This window comes from Apus apus, chromosome 14, assembly GCF_020740795.1.
Source record: "Apus apus isolate bApuApu2 chromosome 14, bApuApu2.pri.cur, whole genome shotgun sequence".
Taxonomy (NCBI): Eukaryota; Metazoa; Chordata; class Aves; order Apodiformes; family Apodidae; genus Apus; species Apus apus.
Window position 1 is genome coordinate 14,603,822 of NC_067295.1, and position 26,798 is coordinate 14,630,619.

Here is a 26,798-nt window from a genome sequence, read left to right on the forward strand (position 1 = left end):
GGGCAGCACAGCCCTGGTGTGCTTGTCCCCTCCCCAGACCCCAGTGCCATTTCACAGGCCCTGGCCAGCTCAGGTGCCTGCTGTCCTCTTGCCACCAGCCCCCTGAGAGGCTGGTCTTCGTGTGGCAGCACCTGCAATGCAGAAGGACAAACTGCCTTGCACAGGGTATGACACCCCCAGGAGTGCTCAGCACCAGGTTGAGCCCACGTGGCAAGGCCAGTGGCCTGGGGGACACCAAGGACAGCCACTCACATGAGTAGGGGGACACGTAGCGGCTGCTGTACTTGGAGACACGACGCGTCTTCTCTGTGATGTGCTGAGAGCAGGGCTGGGGGGTCTTGGATGCTTTGGGGGGAGAAGCAGGGACACTGTTAGCTCAGCCTGATGAGGGGCTGCTGGTGGCTTGTCCTCAGTCAGACATGCCAGCTCAGGTGGCTGCACAGCCTGGCTGGAGCTCACACAGTGCTCCAGGGCTGCTCCTCTACCTGGGAAGTCCTTGCCCACGGTGGTGGCCTTGCTGGCAGGTGGGGAGCTCAGCCTGCCCTTGTAAATGATGCCGTCGATGCCCAAAATATCCACTTCTTTCTAAAGGGAAGAGCAGCCAGTGCCATTGGAGGTGCCCTGAGGCTGCAGCCAGGTTGCAGCAGTCCCCTCACCCCAGCCCAGGTGGGCTGGGTGGGTTTCCAGAGCACAGGGACACTTGGGGATGGGGACTCACGTTCTTGCTGGCAAAGCCTGCAGGGTTCCCACAGGGACAGATGGTCATGAGGGAGCTGGACCTGGACAGTGGCCCCGTAGGACTTGCAGGGCCCCGGCTGGCCCTGCTGCTCCCTTTGCTCTCCCTGGGCAGGGAGCACCAACATTACCCCTCCTGTCCAGGGAGAGGGACCCAAAAAGGGGGGGGAGAGAGGGACGTGGCAAGTGCTTGGGAACCTCACCTCCCTGGCAGCCGCTGTGCCGGGCAGTTGGAGGCACTGGCACAGGCTGGATGGGTCTGGAGGAGCTGCCTGTTCCTTCGGACTGTCACCAAGGGCCTAGAGATGAGAACATGGAGGGAAATTCAAGCAGCAGTCTCTAGTGGAAGTGGGGGTCTGCCCTGGGGGGGCTGCATGCTGCTTACGGAGCCGGGGCTGAGGTCAGGGGTCTGTCACAGGAGATGCACTTGGCTGGATCAAAGAGCTGCCTGCAGCACAGGGGAGGCTGCTCAGCACCCTGCCAGCACCCCAGGGACCATGCCAGGTCCCATGGGTGGCCAGCACTCCATGGGCAGGGTGGAACAAACAGAGTCTGGATGGGACAGACAGGGCAGGATGGGACAGCGTGGGAGGGGATGGGGCAGGGCAGGAGGTGACAAGGTGGGATGGGATGGGGTAGGATGAGATGGGATTGGACCCAGCAGCCCCACCTCTTGAAGCCGGTGGCATAGGTGGCAGTGCAGCAGGATCCCTGGCAGTGGCACTGCTGGGTGAGCTTCCACAGCTGCTCCAGCTGGGCCTGTAGGGGAGCCAGCACTGCACAGTCCAGCTGCAGGGAGGCAGGGGGTCTCACTGGGACACCAGCCCCATTTCAAGGGATGCTTTTGCCTCTGAGGGCTGTTGGGGACACCCTGGGACACATGGCCAGCCATGATGCAATCATTTCTTGGCCTTGGCAGATTTAGGGCTCACCCTCACCCCACAGGGAGGTGCTCCCTGGACTGATGCATCTCCCCATCCCCACCATCCTCCCCAGGTGACAGTGCTACCTTGGAGTCTATCTTGCTGAGGAGGTTCTCCAAGCCTTTCTGCCTATCCTGGTCTTGCAGGGACATCCTCTGCAGCAGATCCTGCATCACCTCGCTCAGCTGGGTCATGGCATGTTGCAGTTCCTCTCGGTTCGCTTTGGTCTCCTTCTCTGCCTTCTGCAGGGGGCACAGTGTCAGCTGTCCCCTGCAGACCCACAGCCCTGCCACCATCCCCTCGTGCCTTTGCTTGCTCACAACACCCAAGCCCTGCTCCAGCAGCACCTTGCTCACAGCTGGCTGCTCCACCATTCCGTGCAGGCTCCACACCCACCATGTGCCCCCAGCCCCTTGCCCTCCCCTGTGCCTTCCTTGGAGCCACTCACTGGTGTTTGTCCCCAGCTCCACCAGTGTGGCATGGCCACAAAATCCTGGCACACTGAGCCACTTCAGAGTGGGGACGTGCCAAGTCTGGGCAAGCCTGTACCCAGCCTGGCTCAGACACCAACGAGGCACGAGCCCAGGGCTGTGCTCACCTGGGTGTCCTTGGTGTCACCCCACAGCCTCTCTGCAGCTCCCTGCAGCCTGGTGCACTGCTCTTGCAGCTGCCTCACCTGCTCCAGCACCTCCCTGCTGAAATCCATCCCCTGAGGAGGACAAATGTGGCTCTAGGTGAGAAACAGGCTGGCTGCAGGACCCAGGGCAAGGCAGGTATGCTTCTGGGTGGCCCCAGTGAATGGATAGCAAGGACATCCCCAGAGATGCCCCACTGCATCCCCAGCAAGCTGGGTATGGGGCTGCATCCCCCAGACCCTCGGGCAGCCCCGCTGGGGTCTGTGCAGCTGGGCACCTTCTCTCCTCCATCCTTCATCTGCCTCATCTCGCTCGGCACCTTCTCCAGTCGGGCAGCTGTGTCCTCAAAGGTCCCCAGATGAGCTGAAAACAGACACCAGAGATTTGCTCTGTGCAGTGCCAGCTCCTGCAGCCCCCCAGCACAGTGCCATCCCCAACCCAGGTGGCTTTATGGCTGTGGAGACTCCCCGGTACTGTTGGCAGCCCCTGGGCATGGCCAGCACCAAGACACCCTTTGGGGCCACAGAGGGCAGTGACCACGTCCCTGCCAGCCATGCCAGCCTGGCTGGGAGCCAGGCAGAGGAACGAGGGGGCTGCAAAGGGTCTGGGGGCACAACCCAGCATGGTGGCCCTGGTGTGGTGGTGGGGATGTCAGTGCTCACCATCCTGGCTCTCCTGGTGGCTGACATGGGTCCCCACGGCTTCATACTGCTCCAGCAGCCAGCTCAGCTTACACGGGGCCTCGTGGGCTGGCTCCTGCAAAGGCTCAGGGCTGGGATCTCGGCTGGAAAGCTTCTGAAATGAAACAGCCCCCAAGGATTTGGGAAGAGAGAAGATTCCCGTGCAGTCCTGGTGCCAAGGGGCATTGCCAGCCTGCAGTGAGGGAGCCCAGGAGCACTCACCTCACCAGCAGGCTCCTCACTGACAGAGCTCCGGCGCGGAGCGGCAGCGTTGCAGGGCAGGGAGCTCAGCTCCTGCTGCACCTCTGCCTGCAACCAGGAGAGAAATCAGCCCTTCTGCTCCAGGACTGGAGAGCCTGGGCAGCCCCCAGCATGAGGAGGGCAATGCCAAACCCTACAACCACCCCCAGCACTGTCCCCAACCCCGCAGGTCCCCTGGGGCGTCAAAATCTAGAGGGTTAAATCCACCCCTGGGCCTGTGCTGCCATGTCCCAGGGTGATGATTCTCCTGGCATTGCAGGAGGGACAAGAGAAGTGGAGCTGGCTGGTGGAAGCCACCAGGACATAGGGTGCCCAGGGATGGATGTGCCTGCTCCAGTGGCTGGGGAGGTAACATGGACCCTTGCCAGAAGAGCCTTGAGGAGCCAGAGGCTTGCCCAGGCAGGTGATGACAGCCAGGGCAGCCCTTGGGAGGCCTGAGTGTTTTTTCCATAAGGATTTGCCAAAGCCTGACCCTGGACAGCCAGGGGACAGTTCCAGGAGCTGGGTGCTGAGTGCCTCTGTGCACTGTGCTGCAGACACTGCTCCCTCTGCCAGGACTCCCCCTGCTCACCAGCTGGTCCAGGATGCTCTGCAGGAGGTGGCTGTGCTCATCCTGCTGCACCGACTGCTCTTGCAGCTCCTCCAGACCATCCTGTTAGACAGAAGCATCAGGGGCTTCAGCACCCGCAGGGGTTGGAATGGGTAGGGAGCAGCAGGGACAGGCAGGGATCTGCAGCACCCAGCCCAGGCCAGGGCTCTGTGGCTGGGGACAGTGTCTACCTGAAACCCCTGGGCTTCAGGGCAGATCCCACAACTCCCAGCTCCGCCTCAGGGCTTGGGACCTCATCCCTGTCACCCCACGCACCCTTGCTGTCCATACAGGTCCCTGGGAAGCTCAACCCCTCTGCCCAAGAGCTCTCCAGCAAGAGCTCTGCACACACACACCTTCTGGAAATTGTCCTTCAGGAGCTGCAGCTCCTCCTGGAACCCCTCGACGGTGGTTTTCAGGGAGCAGATGGTGTTGTGCATCTCCTGCAGCGTGTCCATCACCTGAGGAATACGTGTTTAGCTGGGGACACAGGGTCCCCGTGAGCTCTGGGGGATGTGGATGGGTTTCTCCAGGGAGAAACGTTGCGTTTCCAACTCGGGGTCTGAACTCGAGCGGTCAAATAACTGCGCTGTGCCGATGTCTCCCACAGGATCCTGCCACGTTGTGGGGACAGCCGGGCCAGGAGGCAGCACCACGGTCACCTGCAGCTCAGCCACTTGCTGTGCCAGGGGTCAGGAGCCCATTGAGGACACTGCTGCCCCAGCTCCCAGCACAGCTGGGGGGACCCTCGCCAGGGCAGAAAGGGACCCAACAGAACTAAAAAGACCGACGGAGCCTCAAGGCCAGGTAAGAAGTGACCGGAACCACCTTTGGCCAGTGGCTGTGTTAAATACTGCTCTTTAATGAATCCCAAGGGGAGCTGGGGCCACCAGAGCCAGCAAGGTGCCTCGCCTGGTCCTGGGGCAGCAGCAGATGGGCAAGACACGAGATGCCCTGCGTGGGCAGGGGCAGCACACGGGGCAGGACACGGCGCGGGGCTGGCTGCGGCACAGGGGGACGCTCTGCGGGGCAGGACGGGCGCCCTCCAAGGAGAGGGGGGCCGGCTTCTCACCTTCGTCATCCTCTCCTCGGTCACTTCCAAACTCTTCTGCAGCTGCACCACCTGCCCGGCGCTGCTGGGGGGCTGCCCTTCGGGCCTGCCCAGCCCCCGCCGCCCCTGCCGGGGGAGGGAGCCGGGCTTCTCCCCGGCCGAGCTGGCGGGGGGGGGCTCCAGGAGACCCCCTTCCCCTTCCCCGAGCAGCAGCGGGGCCTCCAGCGGGGCGAGGTGCTGCAGCAGGCCGCGCAGCAGGATGCGCAGGGCCCCGAGCTGCGGGCTGCCGCCCCCGGCCGTGCCCAAGGCCATGTCCACCAGCTCCGCCAGCCGCACCCTCACGCTCATGCTGCCTCCCGGCCCCTCCGCGGGAGGCGGCCCCGGGACGGGGACGCGGGGAGCGGGGCTGAGGTCACAGGGGACGTCACCGGGAGTTCTGGCCCGGGGGTTCTGCCGCCCTGCCCTGCCCTGCGGCCCGGCGAGGGGAGCAGCCCCCGGCCCGGGGCGGGCGGCAAACCCCGGGGAACAGGCCCCGGGCCCGCCCCGCCCCGCCTCGCCCCGCCCCGGCTCGGCAGGTGCCGGAGCCACCGCCGGAGCTGGCGGCCGGTAAGTGCTTCCCCCGGCGGGCCGGGGGGGTCGGGCTGAGGGCCCGGGTGGAGCCCGGGGAGCGGTGGGGCCGGAGGAGGAGGCGGCGGGGAGGGAGGCCCGGGCGGGGTGAAGCGGGGCCCGCCGCTGCTGGCGGGCAGAGGGGTGAGGATCGGTGCGAGGAGCGGGGGCTTCTCCAGGCCGAGAGGAGGGCTCTGTGCTCGGCCGCGGCCCGGGGAGAGGGCAAGGCCGCCGCGGGGCTCCCGCCGGGCCTCGGAACGCCGCGGGGGAGGCCGCTGAAAGCGTCCCGGGCTCCAGGTGAGTCCCCGGAGCGGGGCGGGAGGATGGGGGGGGGGGTTGGGCTGGAGCAGCGGGCTTGGGGTGAAATCGAATCGGTTGGAAAGGCAGGTCGTGTGCTCGGGGGAGGGAAGAGGCTTTCGCGCTGCCAGGCCGTGCCCGCCGGCGCAGGGGGCGGCAGAGCTGCCAGCGGGGCCCGGCTGTGCCCCGGGCAGGCATGATCCCTTCCCCGGGCGGGTTCCTGGGAGCCCGGCCTGGGTACGAGCTCTGTGTGTGTGTGTGTGTGTGTTTCCAGTCATCCCTGCTCGGCAGGCCTGGAACGGCCTGGTCAGCCATCAGGAACGATCAGCCTGTGTTAGAGGAGGCCAAGGCCGCTCGGGTGTCTCGACAAGCAAGACGAGACGTGGGGGTGGGGGTGGGGGTGGCACTGTCCATCGGCAGATTGGCAGCGAGGTCCCTGCGCAACCAGGAGGGCTCGTCCTGCAGCGCCCAGGGGCTGCCAGCTGGTGGGAGGCTGGGAGGTCTTTAAACCACTGGAGTGGTGAGGTCTTGGTCCTGCCTCCCGAGGGGACTGGAGAGGCAAAGGGCAGAAGCTGTTTGGTTGCTTTCTGAAGAGCACAGTGGGTTGTGGTTGCTGCCAAATGGAGGGATGGGGCTTGGGACCCTGGGGAGAGCTCCAGGGCTGTGCAGGGGAGCAGGAGCAGGCTGGCTGGGGTGGGCACTGTCCTCTGGGTTGTCTGCAGGACATCGTGGCCTATTACATGGTCTATCTTCCCATATTTATGGGACCATGCTAAGCATTACCCACGGAGGTTGTTGATGCCCCATCCCTGGAGGTTTCTAAGGCCAGGTTGATCGAGGTTTTGTGCAGCCTGGTCTAGTGGTTCCCTGCTCATGGCAGGGGCGTTGGAACTTGATCTTTAAGGTCCCTTCCAACCTTAATGATAATGATTCTGTGGCCAAGGTCAAACTTCTCTGAGTTGCTTCAGGTGAAGGTGTGTGCCCCTCGGCCCGAGGTGTTGCTGGAAGAGCTGTTCAGAGATGGTCTCCTTGCACCAGTGAGAACTGGGGAGGGGACTGGGCAGTTGTCACATTCCAGGCTGAGCCTAAAATGCTGGGTGGTAGACTAGGCCAGGCACAGTGATTTTCAGTGGAAGTGTTTTCAGTGTTTTAAATGATGATTATAGTCGTTTTGGGTTGTATGTAAAGCTTGCTGAGAAACACTTGGTGAAGATGCAGGATACCCTCCTGTTTGTTCCCTTTTAACCCACGTGCTCAGAATGGGGCTCTCATTTCAGCAGGGGCCCTTCAGCTTTCCAGAGGGTGTGACTGGAGTGGGCAGGACACGAAACTGGGGTATTATGTAGCATAATGTATTAAACATAGTGTGTCAGTCATTCATTTTTAGGAGCTAAACAGACTCGTGTCAGTGGGGAAAGCATAGGCTGGAAACTTTCCTTTCCCCAGGGCTTCCCTGTCAAAATGTTGTAGTGATGTCTCTGCACCCCAGGAAATCCCTGGGAGCATTTAGTGATTTCCCTGCTTTGTCCTTAGGGGTTTTGACAGGAAGGAATTCCTGCTTGGAGGAAGGGAAGCAACACTTTAGGAACTGATATGAGACTGTCTAATGTGGTGTGAGTACAGATGGGAGTGAGACTGTAGCAAGGGCAGGGTGATGGAACAATGTCCCCAAGATGTCCTGTGAGTGAGGGCAGGTGGAGCAAACGTGCTCAGTCCTTCCCAGCTGCTGTTGTACAGGTGATGGGGCTGAGGGGGCTGGGTCTGCTCAGGGCTGCACTCGGGGAGGTGCTGGGAGAGGGGATGTGCATCTTCACAGGCTGAGTGCCTGAAGATCTTGCCACAAGTGTGACTTGTTAACAGAGAGGGAGCTTCTCTCTCAGGACTGGAGTCCTTCCTAAGAAGATGGAAGGTGGTGCTGAGTTTCTTATGTTCCCTTAACAGGTCCTGCACCTGAAATTCAGTTCTGAAATTCAGTTCCTCCTGCTTCTCTTCTAACTGGAGCCCTCTCTCCCAGCTCCTGTCAGGAATGGAGGGAGCTGTGGTTTCTGAGCCTGTTTTCCAAGCTCACTCCCTAATCAGCCATGCTTGCTGTGCTTGGGGAATCACACAGGGATGCAAAGCATGGCAACTCCTTTCCTTCTGCATGGAGCACAGCTGGGAGATGGGCTCTGGGTGCCCTCCTGCAGCTGAAGGCCATTCAGCACCCCCACTGTGCATGTTTCAGAGGTCCTTGGGACAGTCTTCTCATCTGCAGAAGTGCTCCCATTGCCAGTGTTGCTCACAAACATAGCGAGAGAAAGGATGAAAATAACTTTCTTATTTAAAGATTATATATATTTTTCCCCCTTCTGCTGTGAGTTGTGCAGGTAAATACTTGTATTGAAAGGATGTGGTTGTTGCAAAGATCTTCCAGCATGAGCATGGGTGGTTTAAGAAGAAGATACACAGACTTCTAGTATCTGCTGTGACCGGAGGCAAGTTTTTTGCTTATGGGTAAAGACAAGTATGAAATCAGATGTTCTGTGTCTATTGGGGGTACTGTTGTAAAGCCCTACCTTTGATTTCTTAGAATTGCTTTAATCAGGAGAGAATATCCTAGGCTGAAAGAAGCTAAGCTTTAAAAACTCTTTTTAATAGCGTTTTTGTAGGGTCTTCACCAGGGCTGGGCACCACTTCTGGGGGTACTACCACAGCTCTGTAGGTGTGCTGGGGGTGCTGTCAGTGCCTGTGCACAAAGCTGCTGGGAACAGGACAGCAGAGCTGGGAAACAGCAGACAGAGGCTGAGGGGCCTCATGGCTCTGAGGAGCAGTCAGCGATGTTCTCAAAGGAAAGATTTTAACTCTGTACAGCAAAAGTGGTGGTTTGTCGTGGGAATTGGTGTTGTCCTGCAGATGGTTGGAGGTTTTGGGTTGGTTTTGCTGCCAGGACCTGATTTTGCAGAGGTTACACAGGCAGAGCCTGAAAACCGTTGACCCTCCTGAAAGTTTCAGAGCAAGTTTGCAAACAAAGACGTGTATGGACAATTATTTGTTTGCCTTCCAAAAACATGTGATCAGCAACTTCTGCCTTAGGATGTGTTCTTCACCCTGCCCTTTTCCTGTGGTTCCCGACGGGCACTCGGGGTCCGTCTTGCAACTGGTGAGAAGCTGTGAGATTTTCAATGGTGTCAGATCTTTGCATGCTCTGCAAAGGACCTGCCTCCTCCTCTGATCAAAGGGAAGGGAATTATAACAGATGCCATAGGAAACCACAACCCATTTTCTCCACAGGATGAAGTCTCTGAGGCCGCGGGAGCGCAGTTCGTGCTGCTGGCATGGGATGCTCAGGGGAACTTCTTGGTTGCTGGTACAGTTTTGCTTTGGGCTCGTTCATTCTGAGCTGCCTCCCGGTTGTAGCCTAAAATTGGTTGTATTTGTGGTGGTGAACAAGGGTTGTTTGTGAGCACAGCAGGCCTGGGCTGGTCATAACTTTGGGTGGAGGTGAGAAGGAAGCTGCCTCGTGGCTTCATCTCCTGCGTGAGGCCCTGCTTTAGTGCAGCTGTCTTTAATCTGAACTCTCTCAGCAGGCCTGAATTTAGAGTCAGAAAATAACCAGAAATAACCCCAAAAGATGGCAGTGTAATTAGCATCTTTGCAATTGTGAAGAACAGCTGTGGGCTGTGTGTGTTTGACTTTGTACCTCTTGATGAAACATGGTGAAACCCGAGACGATCAGAGAATGAAGAAGCCAGCTGGGGCTCTCCGTGCTAATTAAGTGATATATTTCTCTGTTACCTATTGTGATTAATAAGGTAGCTCTGCATTCCTAACAGTTCTGTTTCCTTTATCTCTTTAGCACATTAAAAAAATGGAATAGTACCAAGTTATCTTATTGATTAAGGGAATGTAAGATCATAAAGCATCTGTGCTGAGGCAAGGGTGGTATGTGAGACGTACCAGTGGTCCCTCTGGCCTGAGCTAGTGTGCAGGTAGACATTCCCTACAGTGTGTGTCCCTGAACTTTTTGTGATAGCCAGTCTCTGCATTTAGAAAGAAGGTCTGCTCTACATTGTTTGGAAGGAGTGGTTTGGAAGGAGTGGTTTGGAAGGAGTGTTCCAGCTTTAAGTGTACCTACACACTTACCCTTTCGCCTCGCATTCCATCTCCCCCTCATCAATTCCACCCCTTACATCATACCATGGTACATGCACACTCCATGCTCCAGCTGTATTTCGTCTTGATATACTTTTGCGTTGCTGTGGTCACTGAGAAAAAGAATTTTACTTAAAATTCAAACTATGAGCAAAGCCCCTTTGCTCTGGGACACTTTCCTTGAGCTCTTGTTCTGGGAGTCATTGTCAAGGCTGGGGCTAGACGTGGAAGCCCTGTTTTGTAATTATCCCAGCAAATCCCAGTGCTGGGGAGAGGCTGGGCCTGTGGGAGCTGCCTTCTCCACAGGGTCCATTCCCCTAAGATGGGTGGTGGGAGACTGGGGGACCTGTTCAGGCTGCAGGGACAGGCTCTTCCACTGCTGCAGAGGGGTAAGCGAGGCTCTGGGCTCCTCCTGTGCCTTATACTGGCTCTCTGAAAAACAAACCAAAAATACAGCCCCCTCTCAGACTAAAAGGGCTTTGTAGATGAAAAAGGAGGAGCACAGAGACTTGCTCTCTCTTGGTCTGTGTGACATGACATGAAGAAGAAAACTCTCTAGCCCTGTGTAGCTATAAAGCTATTTATTGCAGTGCTGGGTGCACGGGGATCACTCCTCCAAACACACACACCAACAGACACAAGCAGTACATATTTACTCACTCAAAATATACATATGCCTTACTTCACAAAGGAATAGTTAGCATTATACCAACTAGTTCCCCAAATTCATTATAATATCTCAATAATCTCCCAGAAATCATTTACATAAAGCTCCACCCATTCCCGCCTGGGCGCTGCCTCTCGGTGGTCGTGGGCTGGGGTCTCTTGGAGGAAGGCTGAGAGTCTTCCTCACTGGGTGGTCGTGGGCTGGGGTCTCTTGGAGGAAGGCTCAGAGTCTTCCTCACTGGGTGGTCGTGGGCTGGGGTCTCTTGGAGGATGGCTCAGAGTCTTCCTCACTGTGCCCTTTTCACCTTGGGCCATATCATCCATCATTCTGGCAGGTTGGTTGGTGGAGCAAGCACAGCCTGAGCTGGATTCTGTTTCTTGGGCTCTCAGGTGAGACACGTCCTGTTCCTACACAGTGTCTCTATCAAGCATTGACATGAACTGATTCTACTCTATAACATCATGTAAGTCTTAAAAAATGTAACCCATAATCATGTAGACACAGCACACTTCCCAGCCCCTTCCAGAGCTCAGCCAGCATTGTGCTTGTGAGCACTGGTGTCCCACAATGGTATCTGCTGTGTGGATCTGTGCAAAGGAAGCCCTGACGTGTGTCTTTTGACCACTGAATCTTTTGCTGAGACAAGACATGGTGGCTGAGGTGTGATTCCATGCGGGTGCATGTTATCTCCAGGGTCTGGGGACAGCAGGCATGGGCAGCCTGCTCAGAGGGAGCAGCTCTGCTCTGGGGACAGGCTGAGAGAGTTGGGGTGTTCAGCCTGGAGAAGAGAAGGCTCCAGGGAGACCTTAGAGCACCTTCCAGTGCCTGAAGGGGCTCCAGGAAAGCTGGGGAGGGGCTTGGGACAAGGGCAGGGAGGGAGAGGACAAGGGGGAATGGATTAAAACTGGAAGAGGGGAGGTTGAGGTTGGACATGAGGAGGAAATTCTTGGCTGTGAGGGTGGTGAGAGCCTGGCCCAGGTTGCCCAGGGAAGCTGTGGCTGCCCCATCCCTGGCAGTGTTGAAGGGCAGGTTGGATGGGGCTTGGAGCAACCTGGGCTGGTGGGAGGTGTCCCTGCCCATGCAAGGGGGTTGGAACTGGATGATCTTTAAGGTCCCTCCCAGCCCAAACCATTCCATGATTCTTTTATTCTATATTTGATTTGGAGAGCCTTCCCACTTCTTTCTTTTGCAGTTTTAATCTGACAGAATTAACCTCACAGTGCAAGATAAAATGAATTATAGGATTGTTTTTTTCCCCCAAACACAGTTATTTGATTGCAAAGATACAGGAGAGGAAGCTGAGGAAATGTATTAAAAACAAGCCCTCAGTGCTCAGCAATCCCTCGTGCTCCTCCTAGAGCTGGAGAGCAGGTACAATCTTTTAGATTATGTGGGAGTGACTAAGATTGGTGTCCTGGGGAGAATGGTTGTAAAATTGATTTCATTTAGGTCACAAAACAAAGATTCTCACCTGGGAAGACTTGAGCAAAACTGAACCACAGCCTGGCCTTGCTGGGGGCTCGATGGGCAGTGCTGAGAGAAGGGAGCACTTCTTCTGCTCAGAAAGTCACAAGAAACCCATCCAAGTCACACTTTACCTCGTGCACTTCCAGGGTGGAAAAACTGCTCCCGACCCTCTGCTCATCCCACCCCTGGAAGGGACTGCACTTCCCTTTGGGAATTTGTTTTCCCCAGCCTTTGTGGTGTCAGGGTGCTAATGCTGTAAAGGAGCAAATCAGGGCAAAGATCAGGGTAGAAACAGGGAGCAGTTTGTGTCCTGGTGTTGTGTGGAGAGGCTGGTGCTGGGAAGCACCACCAGTTTTCCTTGATTCAGCCAGAGCTAAATTTGCCTCCCAGGAGCAGAGGGAGGGTCAACTGCTTTTTTTCTGGCAGTACCTTGTGTCTGCAGAGCTTTTAGAAATAAAGATGGGCTAATATGTTCTGGATTGACTTGTCCATATCTCCAAGGCCCAGAACAGCTGCTCTCCGTATTTTTTTCTTCTCTTTTGGGTTATTTTGTTGTGGGTTTTGTTGTGGTTTTTTTTTTTAATTTCCAAGTGGCCATGACTCAGCCCTTCCCTGCTGCTCTCTGAGTTTCCTGGACCCTAAACCAGGCTATTCTTGGGACAGTGGTTCCTGACAGATAGGAACAAGGGGACTGTTGTTTTGTTTGGTTTAGGGTTGGTTTGTTTCTCTGTCTTAATGCTCTGCTTCCCTCAGATTTTTTGTCTTGTTCCTGAATTAACTGAATTATCCTAAATTTTTGGATGCCATCTGGGGCATGTTCTTGTACCAAAGGAGCCTTCTCAGGCATGATCCTTGCACAGCACCAGCTTTGCTTTTGCAGCAGGTTGATGGTGACATTCCTAAGAGCATGGAGGGCTATCCTGGCACAGCTGTGTCTTTGGTAATGCTTTAAACCCCCTTGGTTTAGCCCCCCCCCCAGTTCCAAGGGACAGTGCTGTGCCCTTGCAAGGGGCAGATGAAGGTGAGAACCATTTCTAGATGGTGACTCTCATTAAGAGACCCCACACTGGGGTTCAAATGGCTCAGCTTGACTCTGGATGCCTGCTGCCTCTGTGCACACTTCCACTAGTGAGGGAAAAAGGTGAACTAGAATTTAAGAATAATAAAAAAAAGCTTTCTGATTGCTTAATTAGTTATTGCTCCCCCCTTGTCCCAGGTCTGGCAGAGGCTGGAAATCTGCAGGGTGCTCTCTCTGCAGTGCTTCAGTGATGCAGCTGCTTTAACCCAGAGGGCTTTTGAATTCCTTCTGGAGTTTGTTCCCCTGTAGTGTGGGCTGGGGAAAGTCACCTTCCAGTGGCAGGTAGGGCTCCCTGGGCAAGGGGTGCTGGTCTCCTCTTGCCATGCAGAGGGGCTGTCAGAAGGGAACGTGGTGTCTTAATACTCAACAAGCTTTGCTGCCTTACTAAGAGCAGAGCTCTTTCTTGCAAGACCCAGTTGTATGCAAGGGGGAAGCAGCCTGAACTGTTGTGTATTTTGCCTTGAAAACACAGTTGGCTGTTTAAAAAAAAAAACAGAGGCACTCTGTTTTCTCCAAATCTCTGGTTACCAAGAGAAATTGCTCGGACAAGAGTACTAGAGGACTCAAAACACAAGGGTAGTGTTCTTCTTTAGCATCCCTCCACGTTTTTGGGTCTGCTGGATTGTTGTTAAGCCAACCAAGAGAAAAGCTTTTCTGGGCAAGGAGGCTTGGAGAACATTCACTGCCAGATTAAATTAGCCTTTCTGAGAATAGATGAGTTGTTGGGATGTTGGCAGCCCTGCCCAGTGCAGCTGTAAAACCCACTCGTGCTGGTACCCACAGCAGATAACTTGGATGATAGATGTGATAGCTGTGTCCAGGGTAGTGCTGCTGGTGATTTGAGATGAGATTTCTGTCTGGTGGTGAATGAAGATCAGTCAGTTGGGTTTTATTGATTGTTTCTCCACATAAGCAGCAGGCCACCCTCTTAAGAGAGGCAGAGGAACCCCTGGGTTTCAGAGCAGGATTGTTTCAGGAGGAAAGCACAGGCCAAAGCCAGCTCTGCCTCTGCTGCAGGGACTCTCCAGCCTGGGATGCTTTTGTGGTCCTCAGGGGTCCCAGGCACCAAGCTCATGGCAGAGGGGTTGGAACTAGGTGGTCTTTAAGGTCCCTTCCAACCCAAACCAGTCTGGGATTCTGGAGGGGAGGACAAAGACTGGAGGAGAGCAGTGGAGGTGGGATTTCTGGGCTGCTGCCCACCCCTTTGGGCTCGTGTTTTTAACTGACCACTGGACAAATAGCTGTTGCTTGTGTGTGTGTGTGCTTTCTTCTTTCCTTTCTTAAAGGTGTGTTTGGTTTGTCTTCCACTTAGCTTAGCACCTTTGTTCTGCTTTATGGTACAGCAGGAAGTGCTGGCAGGAGGTGTGGGTGTGTGCTGAAGCCTCAGCTTGCCCTTCCCTGTGGTCATTCAGCTCCCCCACAATCTTAACGTGGTCTTTGGGCAAGAGAGTGAAGCTGGGGCTAGAGAACATTTCCACTGACCTTAACAAATCAGCTCTTCTCCTGGACTTGGTTGTAGCTCTTTCACAGACTTGTTGTCTGGAACATATTTGCATGTTGGGGACGGAGATTCCTTCGAAGTTCATGACTTTGAAGCTACAGGTGTTGTTATTGTAGCCAGGCTCAGGCTTTCAGACTCCCCCTCGTGCCTCTGTTGAGGGTGCATGAGGGTGGTGGGAGCAGTTTTGGGCTGGCTCCTGGGCTCTTCTTTTGAGAGAGAAAGCAGTTCCCAGCTTGTTTAAAGTTGTAACTGTGGGAGTTTCTCTGTATTTATCTGGCTGAGGAGGGGATCTCAGTCCTGAACCCTCCACAGCAGCTGAGCTATTTACCTGCCCTGAGGGCATCTTGGTATTTTGGGCTTGAATTTTCACCAGTCTCATCTCCTGCTGGGGGAGCAGTGATCCAGGCTCAGGAGTGCTCCCAACCCTCTGCCCAGGGATGCTGTTCGTTTTCATTCTGCCTCGACAGAGAGGCAGGGAAAAGGGTTTAGAAAAGCTCAGAGCAGGGACTTGAGGAGGTGCAGTGCTTTGAATCCAGGAGCTGTGTGTGTATTTTCAGCAAGAGGTCTTCTGCTTGCTTCATCCACAGTCCTGGGGCTGGTGCAGCTCGTGTCCAGGTGGTGTGTGCCAAAACTAGGAAGGTGCCTGGAGCTGTGGCCTGGAGAGGTGTTGGGACATCGTGTCTGCTCCTTCACCCTTGTTTTCAAAGGGAACACAGCTCTGTGTGCCTGACTGCAGATCTTGCTGATCTTGGCTAGTTGAGTTGTATCCTGGTCAATGTTCTTGTCAGCTCTGCTCACATTTAATCAAGCCAGGCTAACGAGGTGGCTGTGCATGTCTTCCTTGTGTCCCCTGGCAGGACTGCAGCAGTGGCAAACGAGGCTGATGGGGAAGCAGCTTCTGGCATGATTTGAGGGACAGATATGCAGGAGCTCCTCCCTGGCTTTGTTCAGCAGACAGCAGCAGAGTTTTGGGGAAGGGGTTATGAAGGAGTTGTCACGAACTTGGTGCTGCCAACTGAACCCAAAGTCACAGAATGCTTGGGAGGAAAAATGGCTTGGAAGTCAGTGCAGACTAGCCAAGTCTGGCTGGAACTGGAGGGAGAAATGGGACCAGCTGGAGCTGCCTGTGACTCAGGGGTATGTCCCAGTGTTCCCTCTGAGCCACTGCTGCTGGGCACACACAGTGGGTGTGGATCATACCAGGGGGTTCCCCCCTTTGCTAGCTAGGGTGTTGTCATCTGTCCTTGAGCAGCCCAGGTGAGCTGGGCTTGGGAGCAGGGGAGGGCAGGGCAGGGTGCCCTGCTCCTGTCAAACTGCCATAGGGTGAGTGAGCCCCATGCTGGAGGGGCCCTGGGGCACCCCGGGAGAGGTTCTGGTCTGGAAACTGGTCTGGTCATGCCATGGGAGCAAGAATCACAGAATTGTCAAGGTTAGAAGGGGCCTCTAGAGATCATCTAGTCCAACTCCCCAGCAAAGCAGGATCCCCTGGAGCACATCCCACAGGGCTGCATCCAGGGGGGTCTTGAATATCTCCAGAGAAGGGGACTCCACAGCCCCCCTGGGCAGCCTGTCCCAGGGCTCTGTCACCCTCACAGGAAAGAAGTTTCTCCTCATATTCCAGTGGCACTTCCCATGTTCCAGCCTGTGCCCGTGGCCCCTGGTCCTGTCCCTGGGCACTGCTGAGCAGAGTCTGGCTCCATCCTCCTGCACCCACCCTGAGATACTGCCAGGCATTGATAAGGTCTCCCCTCAGCCTTCTCCTCTCCAGGCTGAACAGTCCCAGCTCTCCCAGCCTTTCCTCATCAGGGAGATGCTCCAACTCCCCAGTCATCTTGAAGATGGTGAGTGTGGTAACATGTGTGGCCTAGCATGGGGGTTCCTCTTCCTCTGGACATGCATGAGTCCTCCCTGTTGGCAGCAGGACTCAGGGGAGGTCTCAGGCCTTACACACCCTCTCCTGCTTAACTCCTTTGCAAAGAGCCATGGCCTGAAATCCAACTGAGTGACACTGAGCACTTCTCACCAGTCCTCAGAAAGGAAAAAAAAAGCACAAGGTGACACTGTACCTGTTAAATCTGAACGTCAGCAGCTTCTCTGGCACCCAGGCAGAGCTGTGAGTGAGGACAGAAAATGCTGATGCTGTTGGAGGCTGGAGTGGGTCCTGCAGCAAGGTGGGGCTTGGGTGAGGAAACATCAGGACTGTCACATATGTTTGGGTACATGGCTTGGAAGGAAAAGGGATCTGGAATCACCTCCAGTGTATTCAAAACTGTTTCATTGCATTGCAAAATCTGCAAGGGAATTCTGGCTAGGCTCTTGGGCTCTGATTAATTCTGCAACTGAAATGCAGCTACATCTCCCCAGAAGTGCTGATCCTCTGGTTTCCTCCTCTCCCTTGGAGCTTGCTGTGTTATTTAATGGAATGACACATCCAATCAGGTCAATTCAGGGGCGATGGAGCTGTCATATTTGACTTGCTTTCCACAAATTTCTGTAGAATGAGGGAGTAATGAAAAAAAAGTGGGGTGCATAAAGGAATAACATCTTTTTAGGATAGTTTTGGGAAGGAAATCCAGAAAATCCTGAGTTGTGCTCTGAGATGTAGAGGGTGATCCCCCTGTATTCATCTTTTCTGCGTGAGAGAAAATGGGCAGGGAGCAGATTGTGACTGCAGGAGACACTTCTTTGGTGGTTGTTTGGGTTGGTGGTTGTTTGGGTTGGTGGTTGTTTTGGTTGGTGGTTGTTTTGGTTGGTGGTTGTTTTGGTTGGTGGTTGTTTTGGTTGGTGGTTGGTTGTTTTTTTGCTGTAGATGAAAAACTTATGATTTTTCTGCCTTCCTCTAGCACCTTCAAAGGGATCAGTGGAGGCTTTGACCAACACAGGGAAGAAAACCAGGATAGCTCATGGTTACATGGTCCAGAGAAGCCAACTCTGGAGTTTGGGGAATCACCCGTGCCTGATGGGTGAGTTTCAGAGAGTCACAGAGTGGTGGGGTTGGAAGGGACCTCTGGAGATCATCCAGTCCAACCCCCTGCTAGAGCAGGGTCACCTGCAGCAGATCCCACAGGAACATACCCAGGTGGGTTTGGAATGTCTCCAGGGATGGAGAATCCACAGCCTCTCTGGGCAGCCTGTCCTAGGGCTCTGCCACCCTCACAGGAAAGAAGTATTTTCATATATTTAGGTTAAACCTCCTGTGCTCCAGCTTGTGCCCATTGCCCCTTGTCCTGTTGCAGATTATGTTATTAACATGATTAATTAGATATCAAATGGATGATGTCATGCAGTATTTATCCTCTCAGGGGAAAAAATGCAGCAGATGCACAGGACTCCAGCAGCAGCTGCTGTGCTGGGTGATTTCTCATGGGGTTTAGCAAGTGTTAGCTGGGACTGTTTGTCAGCTTTGGTGAATGTCTCATGGAGGAGCTCTCTGGTTCCCCAGAGGTTTGGGTTGCAGCACCCTCCTTTTCATCTCAGTCTCTCTGGAGCAGGTTACCGAGGTGCAGAGGAACTCAGGTTTGTCTTGAACATTTCTTCTAAGTTGCACCTTTGCATCCATGAGAACATCTGGTCTGTTGTGGTCTGTGTTCTCCCATGAGGCCAGGTCACCAGCTGGTGAGGTCTGACACCTCCTGAGTGGGAGGGGGGGTTGTTTTCCAGGGCAAGTATCGAGCTCTGTGCTTGCTCCATGTTCAGGGAACTCTGCTGGGTTCAGCTGCCCTGGTGGTCCAGAGTGCTCTGTGCACCACACCTGAGCCTTCCCCAGTGCCCCTGAATCTAGAAGGGCTGGGGTTCAGTTTTGAAGTGTGTGGCAATGGTCTCTCCTGGCTGGTGGCTCACAGGCTCCCTTGGATCCCCCCTGGGCTCCTGTGGGATGTCCCCTCCAGCACAGTGAGCTCTGGTGCTCCCTGCAGTTGTGGGCAGCAGCAAAGAGCTACCCCAGACTTGCCTTCCTTTTCCTTTTGGCCAGTTCTCTTTCAAATGTTGAGGTTGGGCAGGTCCTGGCAAGGCTGTCCCTGCAGCCCTGGTGTGAAGAGCCAACAAGCCCTTGGTCAGCCCATCTGGAGTCCAGTAGCACTGGAGAGAATCCTGAGGGAGGTGGCAGCAGGTCCTGACAGGCACGTAACCCTTTGTGGATGTGGTGGATCAACCATCCTGGTCTTAAGCAGGGGGATTTTGTGCCCAGTTTTGCTGGTATTCACCCAGAGGAGCTGCATGAAGCAGTAGTTTGCATCTCTGGCTGAGGACAGCTGAGCCTGGAGATGATCTGATTGTGCTTTGGATTTCATGCCCTGAGAAGTCACGCTGTGGACAACAGCAGCTGGATCCAGCAAGGATCCTGCTCTCAGCTGATGTCCCTCCTGGGGGATGGTGGCACAGGGAGAACCAAACAACATGTTTGAGGTCCCAGGGTAACTGACTGCAACCAGGATGCTCCTCCAGAAAATTCACACCCAGTAGAGCAGAGCAGGGAGCTTTGGCTGCCTGACAGAGCTGGGTTGAGTGGTGAATAACCCTCTCCTCTGTGTTGAAGGAACAGCTTCTGGCCTGCTTTGCCAGCAGAGCAAAGCAAGACCCTCTGGTCCTCCTGGAAGGAGCAGGTTTTTTGCAGCTGAAATCTGACTGCAGAAGGGTGGGAGAAACCTGCTGCTGTGCCAACAGCCTGGCAGCTCCTGGACGCTGGGGCTGGAGGTGCAAGGCTTGTGCTTGGAGAGTCACAGCTGGAAAAGCTCAGGAAAATCCCTCAGGAAAAGACCAGGCCTTCCCTTTAGTCCTTGGGTTTCCAGCTGCTCCTTGTGCTGCTGGCCTGCAGGCATGGGTGCTCTTGCTGTCTTGGCCAGGACCAGGCTGATGGGTTGAGGAGGTGCTGCTGGGGTTAACTGGGAAGAGGAGGGGGTTTGTGGCTCCTGCTCAAGGGTTGCCAGGACATCCTCTCTCTCTCTAAAGGAGGCTGCAGCTCTGCTGGCTGCTTGTTCCTTCCCTCCTGGCTCTGGGGAGAGGCTGTGCAGGCTGGAGGCAGCAAATGTGCATGGGAAGAGGGAAGGCTGAGGGGGAAGTTTGGCTCATCCCCAGGGAAAACCTCTTTTATTTTGTTCTGCTGAAAAACCAGGCAGAAGTAACCACTGATACTGCTTTTCCAGGAGGGATTTTTGCTATCTTTCCTTTCAAAGGTAAGAGCTGTGGGTTGTTTGTGGTGCTTTCAGGAGCAGGGGGAGCTGAACCACATCCCTACCAGCTCTGTGGGAACTGGTGCCTGTGTGGGGAGGGCAGTGTCCCCAGTGTGCTTGGTAGCACGGGGGTCACTCAGGGAACACCCTGCAGAGCAGGGTCAAGGTTGGGCTTTGGAGAGGCTTTGGAAATGCCAGGGTAGCCACAGCCAGGATGTGACTCTGTCCATTTCTCATCCCACCCTGCCTTGTTCAGTCTCTTCTTGCTCCCCCCAGAGCCCTTTTAAAAGGTCAAAAGACATTTTGCCAGCATCTGATCTGCCCTTGGGGCTTCTCCCTAGCATATTTCTATTTTAAGTTATGATTCAGTGAGTGGATGTTGGGATGTCTGCAGGTACAAGAAAGAGACCTCTATAAACATCCCCCATTCTACCAAAAAAATGTATTTTTCAAGAATAACCTTATACATGATTATCTGAGAGAGACAGAATCTTCAGCCCCATCCCTGGCAGTGTTGAAGGGCAGGTTGGATGGGGCTTGGAGCAGCCTGGGCTGGTGGTGCCCATGCAGGGGGTTGGATCTAGATGATCTTGAAGGTCCCTTCCAACCCAAACCATTCTGTGACTCAGCGAGGGAGCTGGGGTTCTTTGGAGCTCTTGACTTGGCTCTTAAAGGTGTATTTGCAAAAGCCTGGAAGTGAAGTTTGTGTCTGTTTTGCAGCAAAGCTGGAAGTGGTCATATCATTAATTGATGTAACTTCAGTGTGGTTTTTGCCTTCTCTACATATCAGAAGTTATTTTTTTGTGGAGGAAGAGCTTAGAGCACCTTCCAGTGTCCAAAAGGGGGGCTACAGGAAAGCTGGAGAGGGACTTTTGACAAGGGCTTGTAGTGGTTGGATAAGGGGTAGTGGTTTTAAGCTGTAGGTGGGGAGATTGAGGTTGGACATGAGGAGGAAATTCTTGGCTGTGAGGGTGGTGAGAGCCTGGCCCAGGTTGCCCGGGGAAGCTGTGGCTGCCCCATCCCTGGCAGTGTTGAAGGGCAGGTTGGATGGGGCTTGGAGCAGCCTGGGCTGGTGGGAGGTGTCCCTGCCCATGCAGGGGGTTGGGACTGGATGATCTTGAAGGTCCCTTCCAACCCAAACCATTCTGTGATGAAAATTGTGCAGTAGGAGCTTTTAAAATGCTAACATCACTGAACATGGTCAAGTATGAACAACTGCTGCTCCCTCAGTGGCTGCAGCCCCTGCTCCCAGAGGCAGAGGGAAGCTGACTCAGAGCTGCATGGGGCCACTGAAGCACCAGCAGGGCTTGCATGTGAGTTGGGCTTGTCAGGCATCTGTTCAGGTTTGTCTCACCCTGTTTGTCCAGGAGGAAGCACAGGGTTCCTGCCCAGGCAGGCAGTGGTAACAGACCAAACCTTTGGGTGTCCAGTGACTGTCCTCTCTGTGGTGTTACCTGTTTTAGGGTGTGTTAGGGCATGGTCACTAGGACCTGTTCCAGTGGCACCATGTTCCCTGGTCCCTTGGGGCCAGGAGTTACTCCCTGGTCTGGGGCCATCCAGAGACCTGCTTTTCTTTCTTCTCCTTGCCCAAAAGCTTCCTGAAAGGAGACCCTGGGTCAACCAGGGAGCTCAGAGCCAGCTGTAGGCAAGGGTAGAGGGATCAAAGCTGTAGCTGGGGTGGGCCAGGCCCTCTCACTGTCTTTGGGATTGGGATGGAGTCACGATTTCCTGGCTGGGTCTGTAATAACCTCCCTTCCTGGCAGGGCTAATGGGAGTGATGGGAATCTGAATCTTGTCTCTTGTTGCCTTTAGCAGAGCTCCAGCCTGTCTTGCACGTGGGCTCCTCTGCAGCTGTGTTTTGGTCCCCCATGTCCACACTGAAACCAAGCCCCCAACAAACTCTGGGATGGTAGGAGGCTGAAACATGGGAGAGACATTGGTGCCTCCATCAGATCTTGAACTTAAGCCCGGTGAACTTGGCTGAAATTATTTGTGAAGGTTTTGTTCCCCCTCCCCAGGTGTTCAGCTGGTCTCTCAGCGTTGTTGTTCCAGTAGGCCCTAGTGGGGATGCCATTTCTGCCATCTTTGGGAACATTTCTGCCTGGGTAGGAACAGCTGGTTTGGTCTAAGCTGCTTTCAGGACACAGAAACGGTTCATGTGGGACATGTAGTGTGCTGGTGTGGGTGGCTGGAGATCCTGGGGTGTCCACCCTGGGACAGGCCACCAGGCTCTGCGTGGTGTGAAGCCTCTGGGATGAGGTCCCACCAGACTCCAGGTCTGTGTCTCTGTGCTGGTGCCCTGGACAGGAGAAGTCTTTTGTTTCTTTTTTTGCAAGACAGAGGGAGGAAAGTCAGTCAACTTCTTGGAAAGCTGGTGGGTAAACCTAGAAGGGACCAGCAGCAAGAGGCCTTTTTTATGTCATTCTGGGGGTGAGGTTGTGATGCAAAACACTGCTGTGCTTTTGTTAAGGGGCTGGATCTTCAGAGCTCACCTGCCTGTGCCCAGGTACCATCAACCTGCTGGGTGTCCTGGGGTAGCCCCATCCTGGAGGGGCAGCCTTGTGCCCCGTGGAGCTCTGTGACAGAAATGGGCTGGGGGGGGATTGTGCTTCTCACAACAAGATTAAAGAAAGCGTGAGAGAAACAGCTTCTAAGAGGCTTAGAAGCACCAGGCTTTCTTTTCCTCCTGGGAAGGGCACACAGCCAAAATGTCTTGCTCTTTCCAGCTCTCTCTTAATAAGCAGAACGTTGCACTGAGTGGCTGAGTCTGCCGAGCAGGAGCAGAGCAGCTCTGCCCCCTCCAGTTCCCTTCACCCCCGTGCACCAGGGGCTCAGATCCTCTCTCCATCACCCTCGTGGCTGCCTCTCCCTGCTGGCCAAGGTGGCAGGAGCAGCTGCTCCTGAGTCCGAGGCTGTTGCTTCATCTGAGGGGCGTTTGTGGAGCACGTGGCTGGGATGGCCTCTTGGTCTCTTGTCTCCTGAGTTTTTCCTGCAGCTGCTTTGCTGCCAGGGGGGTGAGGCTGGGGAGTGTTGGGAGGTGGGACGTGCTGGGAAGGCAACATCTGAGCAGTAATGGCAGGAGATCTGTCACATTAGAAAAGCTGTGGGCTCAGCTGGCCTGCCAGGACAGGGAAAGCTCCTTGGCAGGCCTGTGTGTCCCCAAGTAAGGACTTGGGGACACTCCAGCCAGGCTGGGCTTCCCTGGGAGCCCTGCAGGCACAGGGACAGGCAGGCCTGAGGCTCCTGGGTGTGCAGGGTGGGTTGGTTGGCTACTTTCAGAAGATAAAGTCCTCCTTTCTTTGACATCCCCAGCGAAGCTAAAAAGAGCACGGCCCAGTTTGTAGCTTTGTAGGTCACTGAAGGAGAAGGAGGGCTCTGCAGTGCTCCCAGGGCTTCCCTCTGCCTGGCAGTGCCCCAGGCCTCTGCCCTGCCTGCTGGGGTGGCCAGATCTGCCCCCTGGCTCCTAGGGAGGAAGCTGGAGAGAAAGGCAAGAGGAAGATGCCCCCCAGCTCCCCCCCCTCTTACAGTTCCAAGCTGTGTGTCTGCAACATTCCACTTGGGACCTCCAGGGAGAAAGATTAGTCAGTAAATACCAGGACATCCTGGGGACACCCTGTCCCAAGCCAGGCTGTGCTCAGCTCCTGGGGGATCAGTGTCCTGCTCCACTGTCGTGATGTGATGGTGCTCAGGAGTGGGTAACAGTGATCAGGCATGGGTGCTGGTGCTGCCCCATGATCAGGCATGGGTGCTGGTGCTGCCCCATGGTCAGGAAGGGGTGCTGGTGCTGCCCCATGGTCAGGAAGGGGTCCTGGTGCTCCTCCACAGCCTTGTGACCTGCTTTGCTTTCCTGCCACCTTGCAGGAGGCTGCTTGGGGGCCAGGAGTGTGAGCCTGGAGAAGAGGAGAGGGATGAAGTGAAGCCAAGCAGGCAGGTTGTGCCCTGCCAGGGCTGCAGGGCAGTGTCACCAGCTGCTCCCTGGGCACTAACAGCAATGTCACCATGTCCCCTGCCCGTTGGCCGCCTTCCCAAGCACCCAGTGAGCAGCCTCATGTATTTCTCAGTTCAGTCACGTCCTACCAGATAGAACAGAGCCAGAGTAAAGAGGGAGATCAGGTTTCTTGTTGTTGTTGCCACTTCCTTGGTGTTCAGAGAGCGTTGATGGGGCTTTTCCGTGTGCTGAGGACACCCAGCCTGGTGCCTGCCATGGAGGGGCACACATGGGGAGGGTCCTGCCCAGAGCTGCTCTCTCAAGGCCCACGCCAGGGACAGGAGGGTTGGCAGGGCAGCCAGGGCTGCAGTGGTGGCTCCTCCCATCACTCTCTGTCCTTTCACACAGGTCTGGTGGGTGCAGCCACCTTCCAAACTACACTGCACAACAGAAGTGTTTTTCTCAGCTCTGTCAAGGCCTCTGAGCTCCTTGCTGCAAGGAGGAGGACAAGGTAGGTTTTACCACAGCTAAAATGATGTATCCAGCTGTTAAAGGTGGTCTCACCTTCACTCACTCAATGAGAGGATTAAGGAACATGCTCCATGGCTTTGTGCCCTCCACCTCAGGGTTTGTGTTCAGGCTCAGGGGGTCCCTTGTCCCCTCGGGGTGTGTGTCAGTGCTGGGTGGAGCTGGGTTGCTGTGGGCAACGTGGGCAGCTCTTCCCCAGCTTTGGTTCCATAATGCTGGAGCTGAGGCTCTTGGCAGAGCAGCTTCCAGAAGTTCTTTGGTGTGAGGGTGGTGAGAGCCTGGCCCAGGTTGCCCAGGGAAGCTGTGGCTGCCCCATCCCTGGCAGTGTTGAAGGGCAGGTTGGATGGGGCTTGGAGCAACCTGGGCTGGTGGGAGGTGTCCCTGCCCATGCAGGGGGTTGGATCTAGATGATCTTTGAGGTCCCTTCCAACCCAAACCAGTGTGTGACTCCAGCCCAGTGCTGCCCCAGCTGCTGGGCACCACGGGTGTTACTGGGAAAGCCCCGTGGAGCCAGCAGGAAGATTTACCCCTTGGATTTGCTGCCTGGGATGAAGCTTCTCCTCCCTTGGTGCTCTGGCTGCGTTTCTGCCCATGGCTCCAGCCCCGGGCCCCTCTGCCCCCTCCTGCCCCAAGCCCGGGCAGCCCTGGGGCACCTGGTGCAGCCAGGGGCCGGTGTCTGTGTCTTCTAAAGCTCCTGTCCTTGCAGGGCCACCCTGAGCCATGTCCAGCGACCCCCCGCCCCCCTACCCGGGCGGCCCCTCGGCGCCACTGATCGAAGAGAAGCACGGGCACCCCCTCTCCTCAGGTACCGGGGGTCCCAGCAGCTCCGGGGTGTCGGGGGGGGGGACATTGCTGAGGGGGCAGGAGCCAGGGGAGCCTGGTGTCCCTGGGAGCTCCCTGGCTGCTCCTCACAGCTCTGCCCGGTGTGCTGGGGACCCTTGATGCCGCGCGTGGCTCTGCCCGCCGCCGTGGCACCCTCCGGGGTGGCAGGAGATCCCAGGGGCAGTGACAGGAGCTGGGAGCAGTCCCTGCTCCAAGCCTGGCTCTGCTGTGGGGACTGTGGGGTGATCTGGGCTTCTTGTGGCCCAGAGGGGCAAGGCCTGGTGGGTGTCCCGTCCCCCCCACACCATGTCTTGTCTCCCTTCCCTGCTGGGGCCAACCCCAGACCACCCAGCCAAGACACCATCAGCTGCCACCTCCCACCCTGGCTGCTCACGCTCTTCCCTTTCAGATGGCATCGCTCCTGTGGTGGGACAGCCCCAGGGGGTTCCCATCCCCCCTCCAGAATTTGGGCCCCCCCCATATGAGCCCCCCTCTCAGCCAGGGTTCGTGCCCCCCCACATGCCCACGGATGGCTCCGGGCCCTACGTGCCACCCGGTGAGTACCAGGAGGGGCTGGGTGGGGCAGGGGCTGGTGGCCAAGAACACCCCCAGAAACATGTGTCTCCTGCTGCCCTGAGCACTGGGGTGGGGTACCCAGGGGGAGGGCTGGGGGGGCTTACAGTGAGACCCCTCAGGATGGGCTGGAGGGCACAGAACCTGCTGCAGGGTTAGTCCCACATCCCTGCCCAAGGTGGTGGTGGGGCAGCAGGGCAGGGCCCCCCAGAATACAAAGCCCTTCACCTCTGCACTTTTCTCGTTCCAGCAGGTTATTACCCACCCCCAGGCCCTCACCCCACCATGGGCTACTACCCTGCTCCAGGCCACTACCCCTCTCCTGGTGGCCACACGGCCACAGTCCTGGTCCCGTCGGGAACTGCCACCACAGTGACAGTGCTGCAGGGAGAGATCTTCCAGGGAGCCCCGGTGCAGACCGTGTGTCCCCACTGCCAACAGGCCATCACCACCAAGATCACCTATGAGATCGGGCTCATGAGCTTCCTTCTTGGCTTCTTCTGCTGCTTTGTGGGGTAGGTGCTGCGAGCCCAGCTGGGGCCTCCCTGCCACCTCAGCCCCGGGGGGAAGGTGGGCGCTCAGCTCTGGTCCTGGTGGCCCCAGTGTAGGTGGTCTTGGCCAAGCTGTTGGACATGGTGGGGGTCTTGGCACTGAGGGGCTACTGGGGCAGCAGGTGAGTTCTTAGGGTGACAGGGCCTGGAGCTCTGGGCTCCACCAGGGGAAGGGAAGGTGCCACCACTGAAGGGTCAGTGTGGAGCTTGCTGTGTCCAACCCTGGCCCCAGGACCTGTGGCAGGGCCAGGAGCCACTGTCTGTCCCCATGGCCCAGGGCTGGCAGCAGCAGAGGCTGCAGGAGGGGATGGGGCACTTGTACCTGCCCCAGGGCAGAGGTATTTTGGGCCCCATCCTCTTGTGTGCCCCACCAGGCTGTCCTTGTCCCACCCCCATGAGGTGTGTCCCACCCCCATGAGGTGTGTGACTCCTCACTAACTCTGCTTACCTTGGCAGGGGCCACAGCAGCCCGAGGGGCAGGGGGGTCTTTGTGCTGCCTTGTGCAGCAGTAGGGGGGGGGCAGGGGTGTGGCTGTCCCATCCCTGGCAGTGTTGAAGGGCAGGTTGGATGGGGCTTGGAGCAACCTGGGCTGGTGGGAGGTGTCCCT

The 26,798-nt window shown here is 56.1% G+C and overlaps 2 protein-coding genes across 13 annotated transcripts in view; one reads left to right on the forward strand and one right to left on the reverse strand.

The window, feature by feature from the left end:
- C14H16orf96 (chromosome 14 C16orf96 homolog) lies at window positions 1–5,437 on the reverse strand. Of its 3 annotated transcripts, none has more exons than XM_051631931.1 (15): window positions 4,896–5,437; window positions 4,180–4,284; window positions 3,806–3,886; window positions 3,196–3,282; window positions 2,956–3,088; window positions 2,571–2,656; window positions 2,257–2,367; window positions 1,745–1,900; window positions 1,406–1,494; window positions 1,121–1,183; window positions 939–1,034; window positions 719–842; window positions 486–585; window positions 253–345; window positions 1–131 (listed from the first exon to the last, which is right to left on the reverse strand). In XM_051631931.1, exons 1-15 carry the CDS (start codon window positions 5,220–5,222, stop codon window positions 70–72), a joined length of 1,713 nt encoding a protein of 570 aa, XP_051487891.1. In that variant the 5' UTR covers window positions 5,223–5,437; the 3' UTR covers window positions 1–69. The 3 variants fall into 3 exon arrangements, with proteins under 3 accessions (XP_051487891.1, XP_051487890.1, XP_051487892.1); XM_051631930.1 differs by having other exon boundaries at window positions 1,406–1,524; XM_051631932.1 differs by lacking the exon at window positions 1,121–1,183 and having other exon boundaries at window positions 1,406–1,524.
- The window catches only part of CDIP1 (cell death inducing p53 target 1), a 23,914-nt gene continuing 1,551 nt past the window's right edge, over window positions 4,436–26,798 (forward strand). The window contains exons 1-6 of one of the 10 annotated variants that reach the window (XM_051631990.1): window positions 5,444–5,480; window positions 17,465–17,584; window positions 24,126–24,228; window positions 24,952–25,050; window positions 25,477–25,623; window positions 25,891–26,155. In XM_051631990.1, coding sequence (XP_051487950.1) covers window positions 24,966–25,050; window positions 25,477–25,623; window positions 25,891–26,155 — 497 coding nt within the window. In that variant the 5' untranslated portion in view covers window positions 5,444–5,480; window positions 17,465–17,584; window positions 24,126–24,228; window positions 24,952–24,965. Of the gene's footprint in view, window positions 4,631–5,394; window positions 5,481–5,627; window positions 5,778–9,047; window positions 9,124–16,285; window positions 17,585–18,294; window positions 19,793–24,125; window positions 24,229–24,951; window positions 25,051–25,476; window positions 25,624–25,890; window positions 26,156–26,798 lie in introns of those variants that run through there. The other 9 variants (XM_051631992.1, XM_051631991.1, XM_051631995.1 and 6 more) reach the window with 9 other exon arrangements.

Bases quoted from the DNA above. Each gene is read 5' to 3' on its own strand.
- C14H16orf96 (XM_051631930.1), bottom strand. From the start codon at position 5,222: ATGAGCGTGAGGGTGCGGCTGGCGGAGCTGGTGGACATGGCCTTGGGC. The intron at 1,525-1,744 runs GTAGCACTGTCA...GCCTCCCTGCAG, and splicing joins TCAGCAAGATAGACTCCAAG to CTGGACTGTGCAGTGCTGGC. The intron at 586-718 runs GTGAGTCCCCAT...TCTTCCCTTTAG, and splicing joins CAGGCTTTGCCAGCAAGAAC to AAAGAAGTGGATATTTTGGG.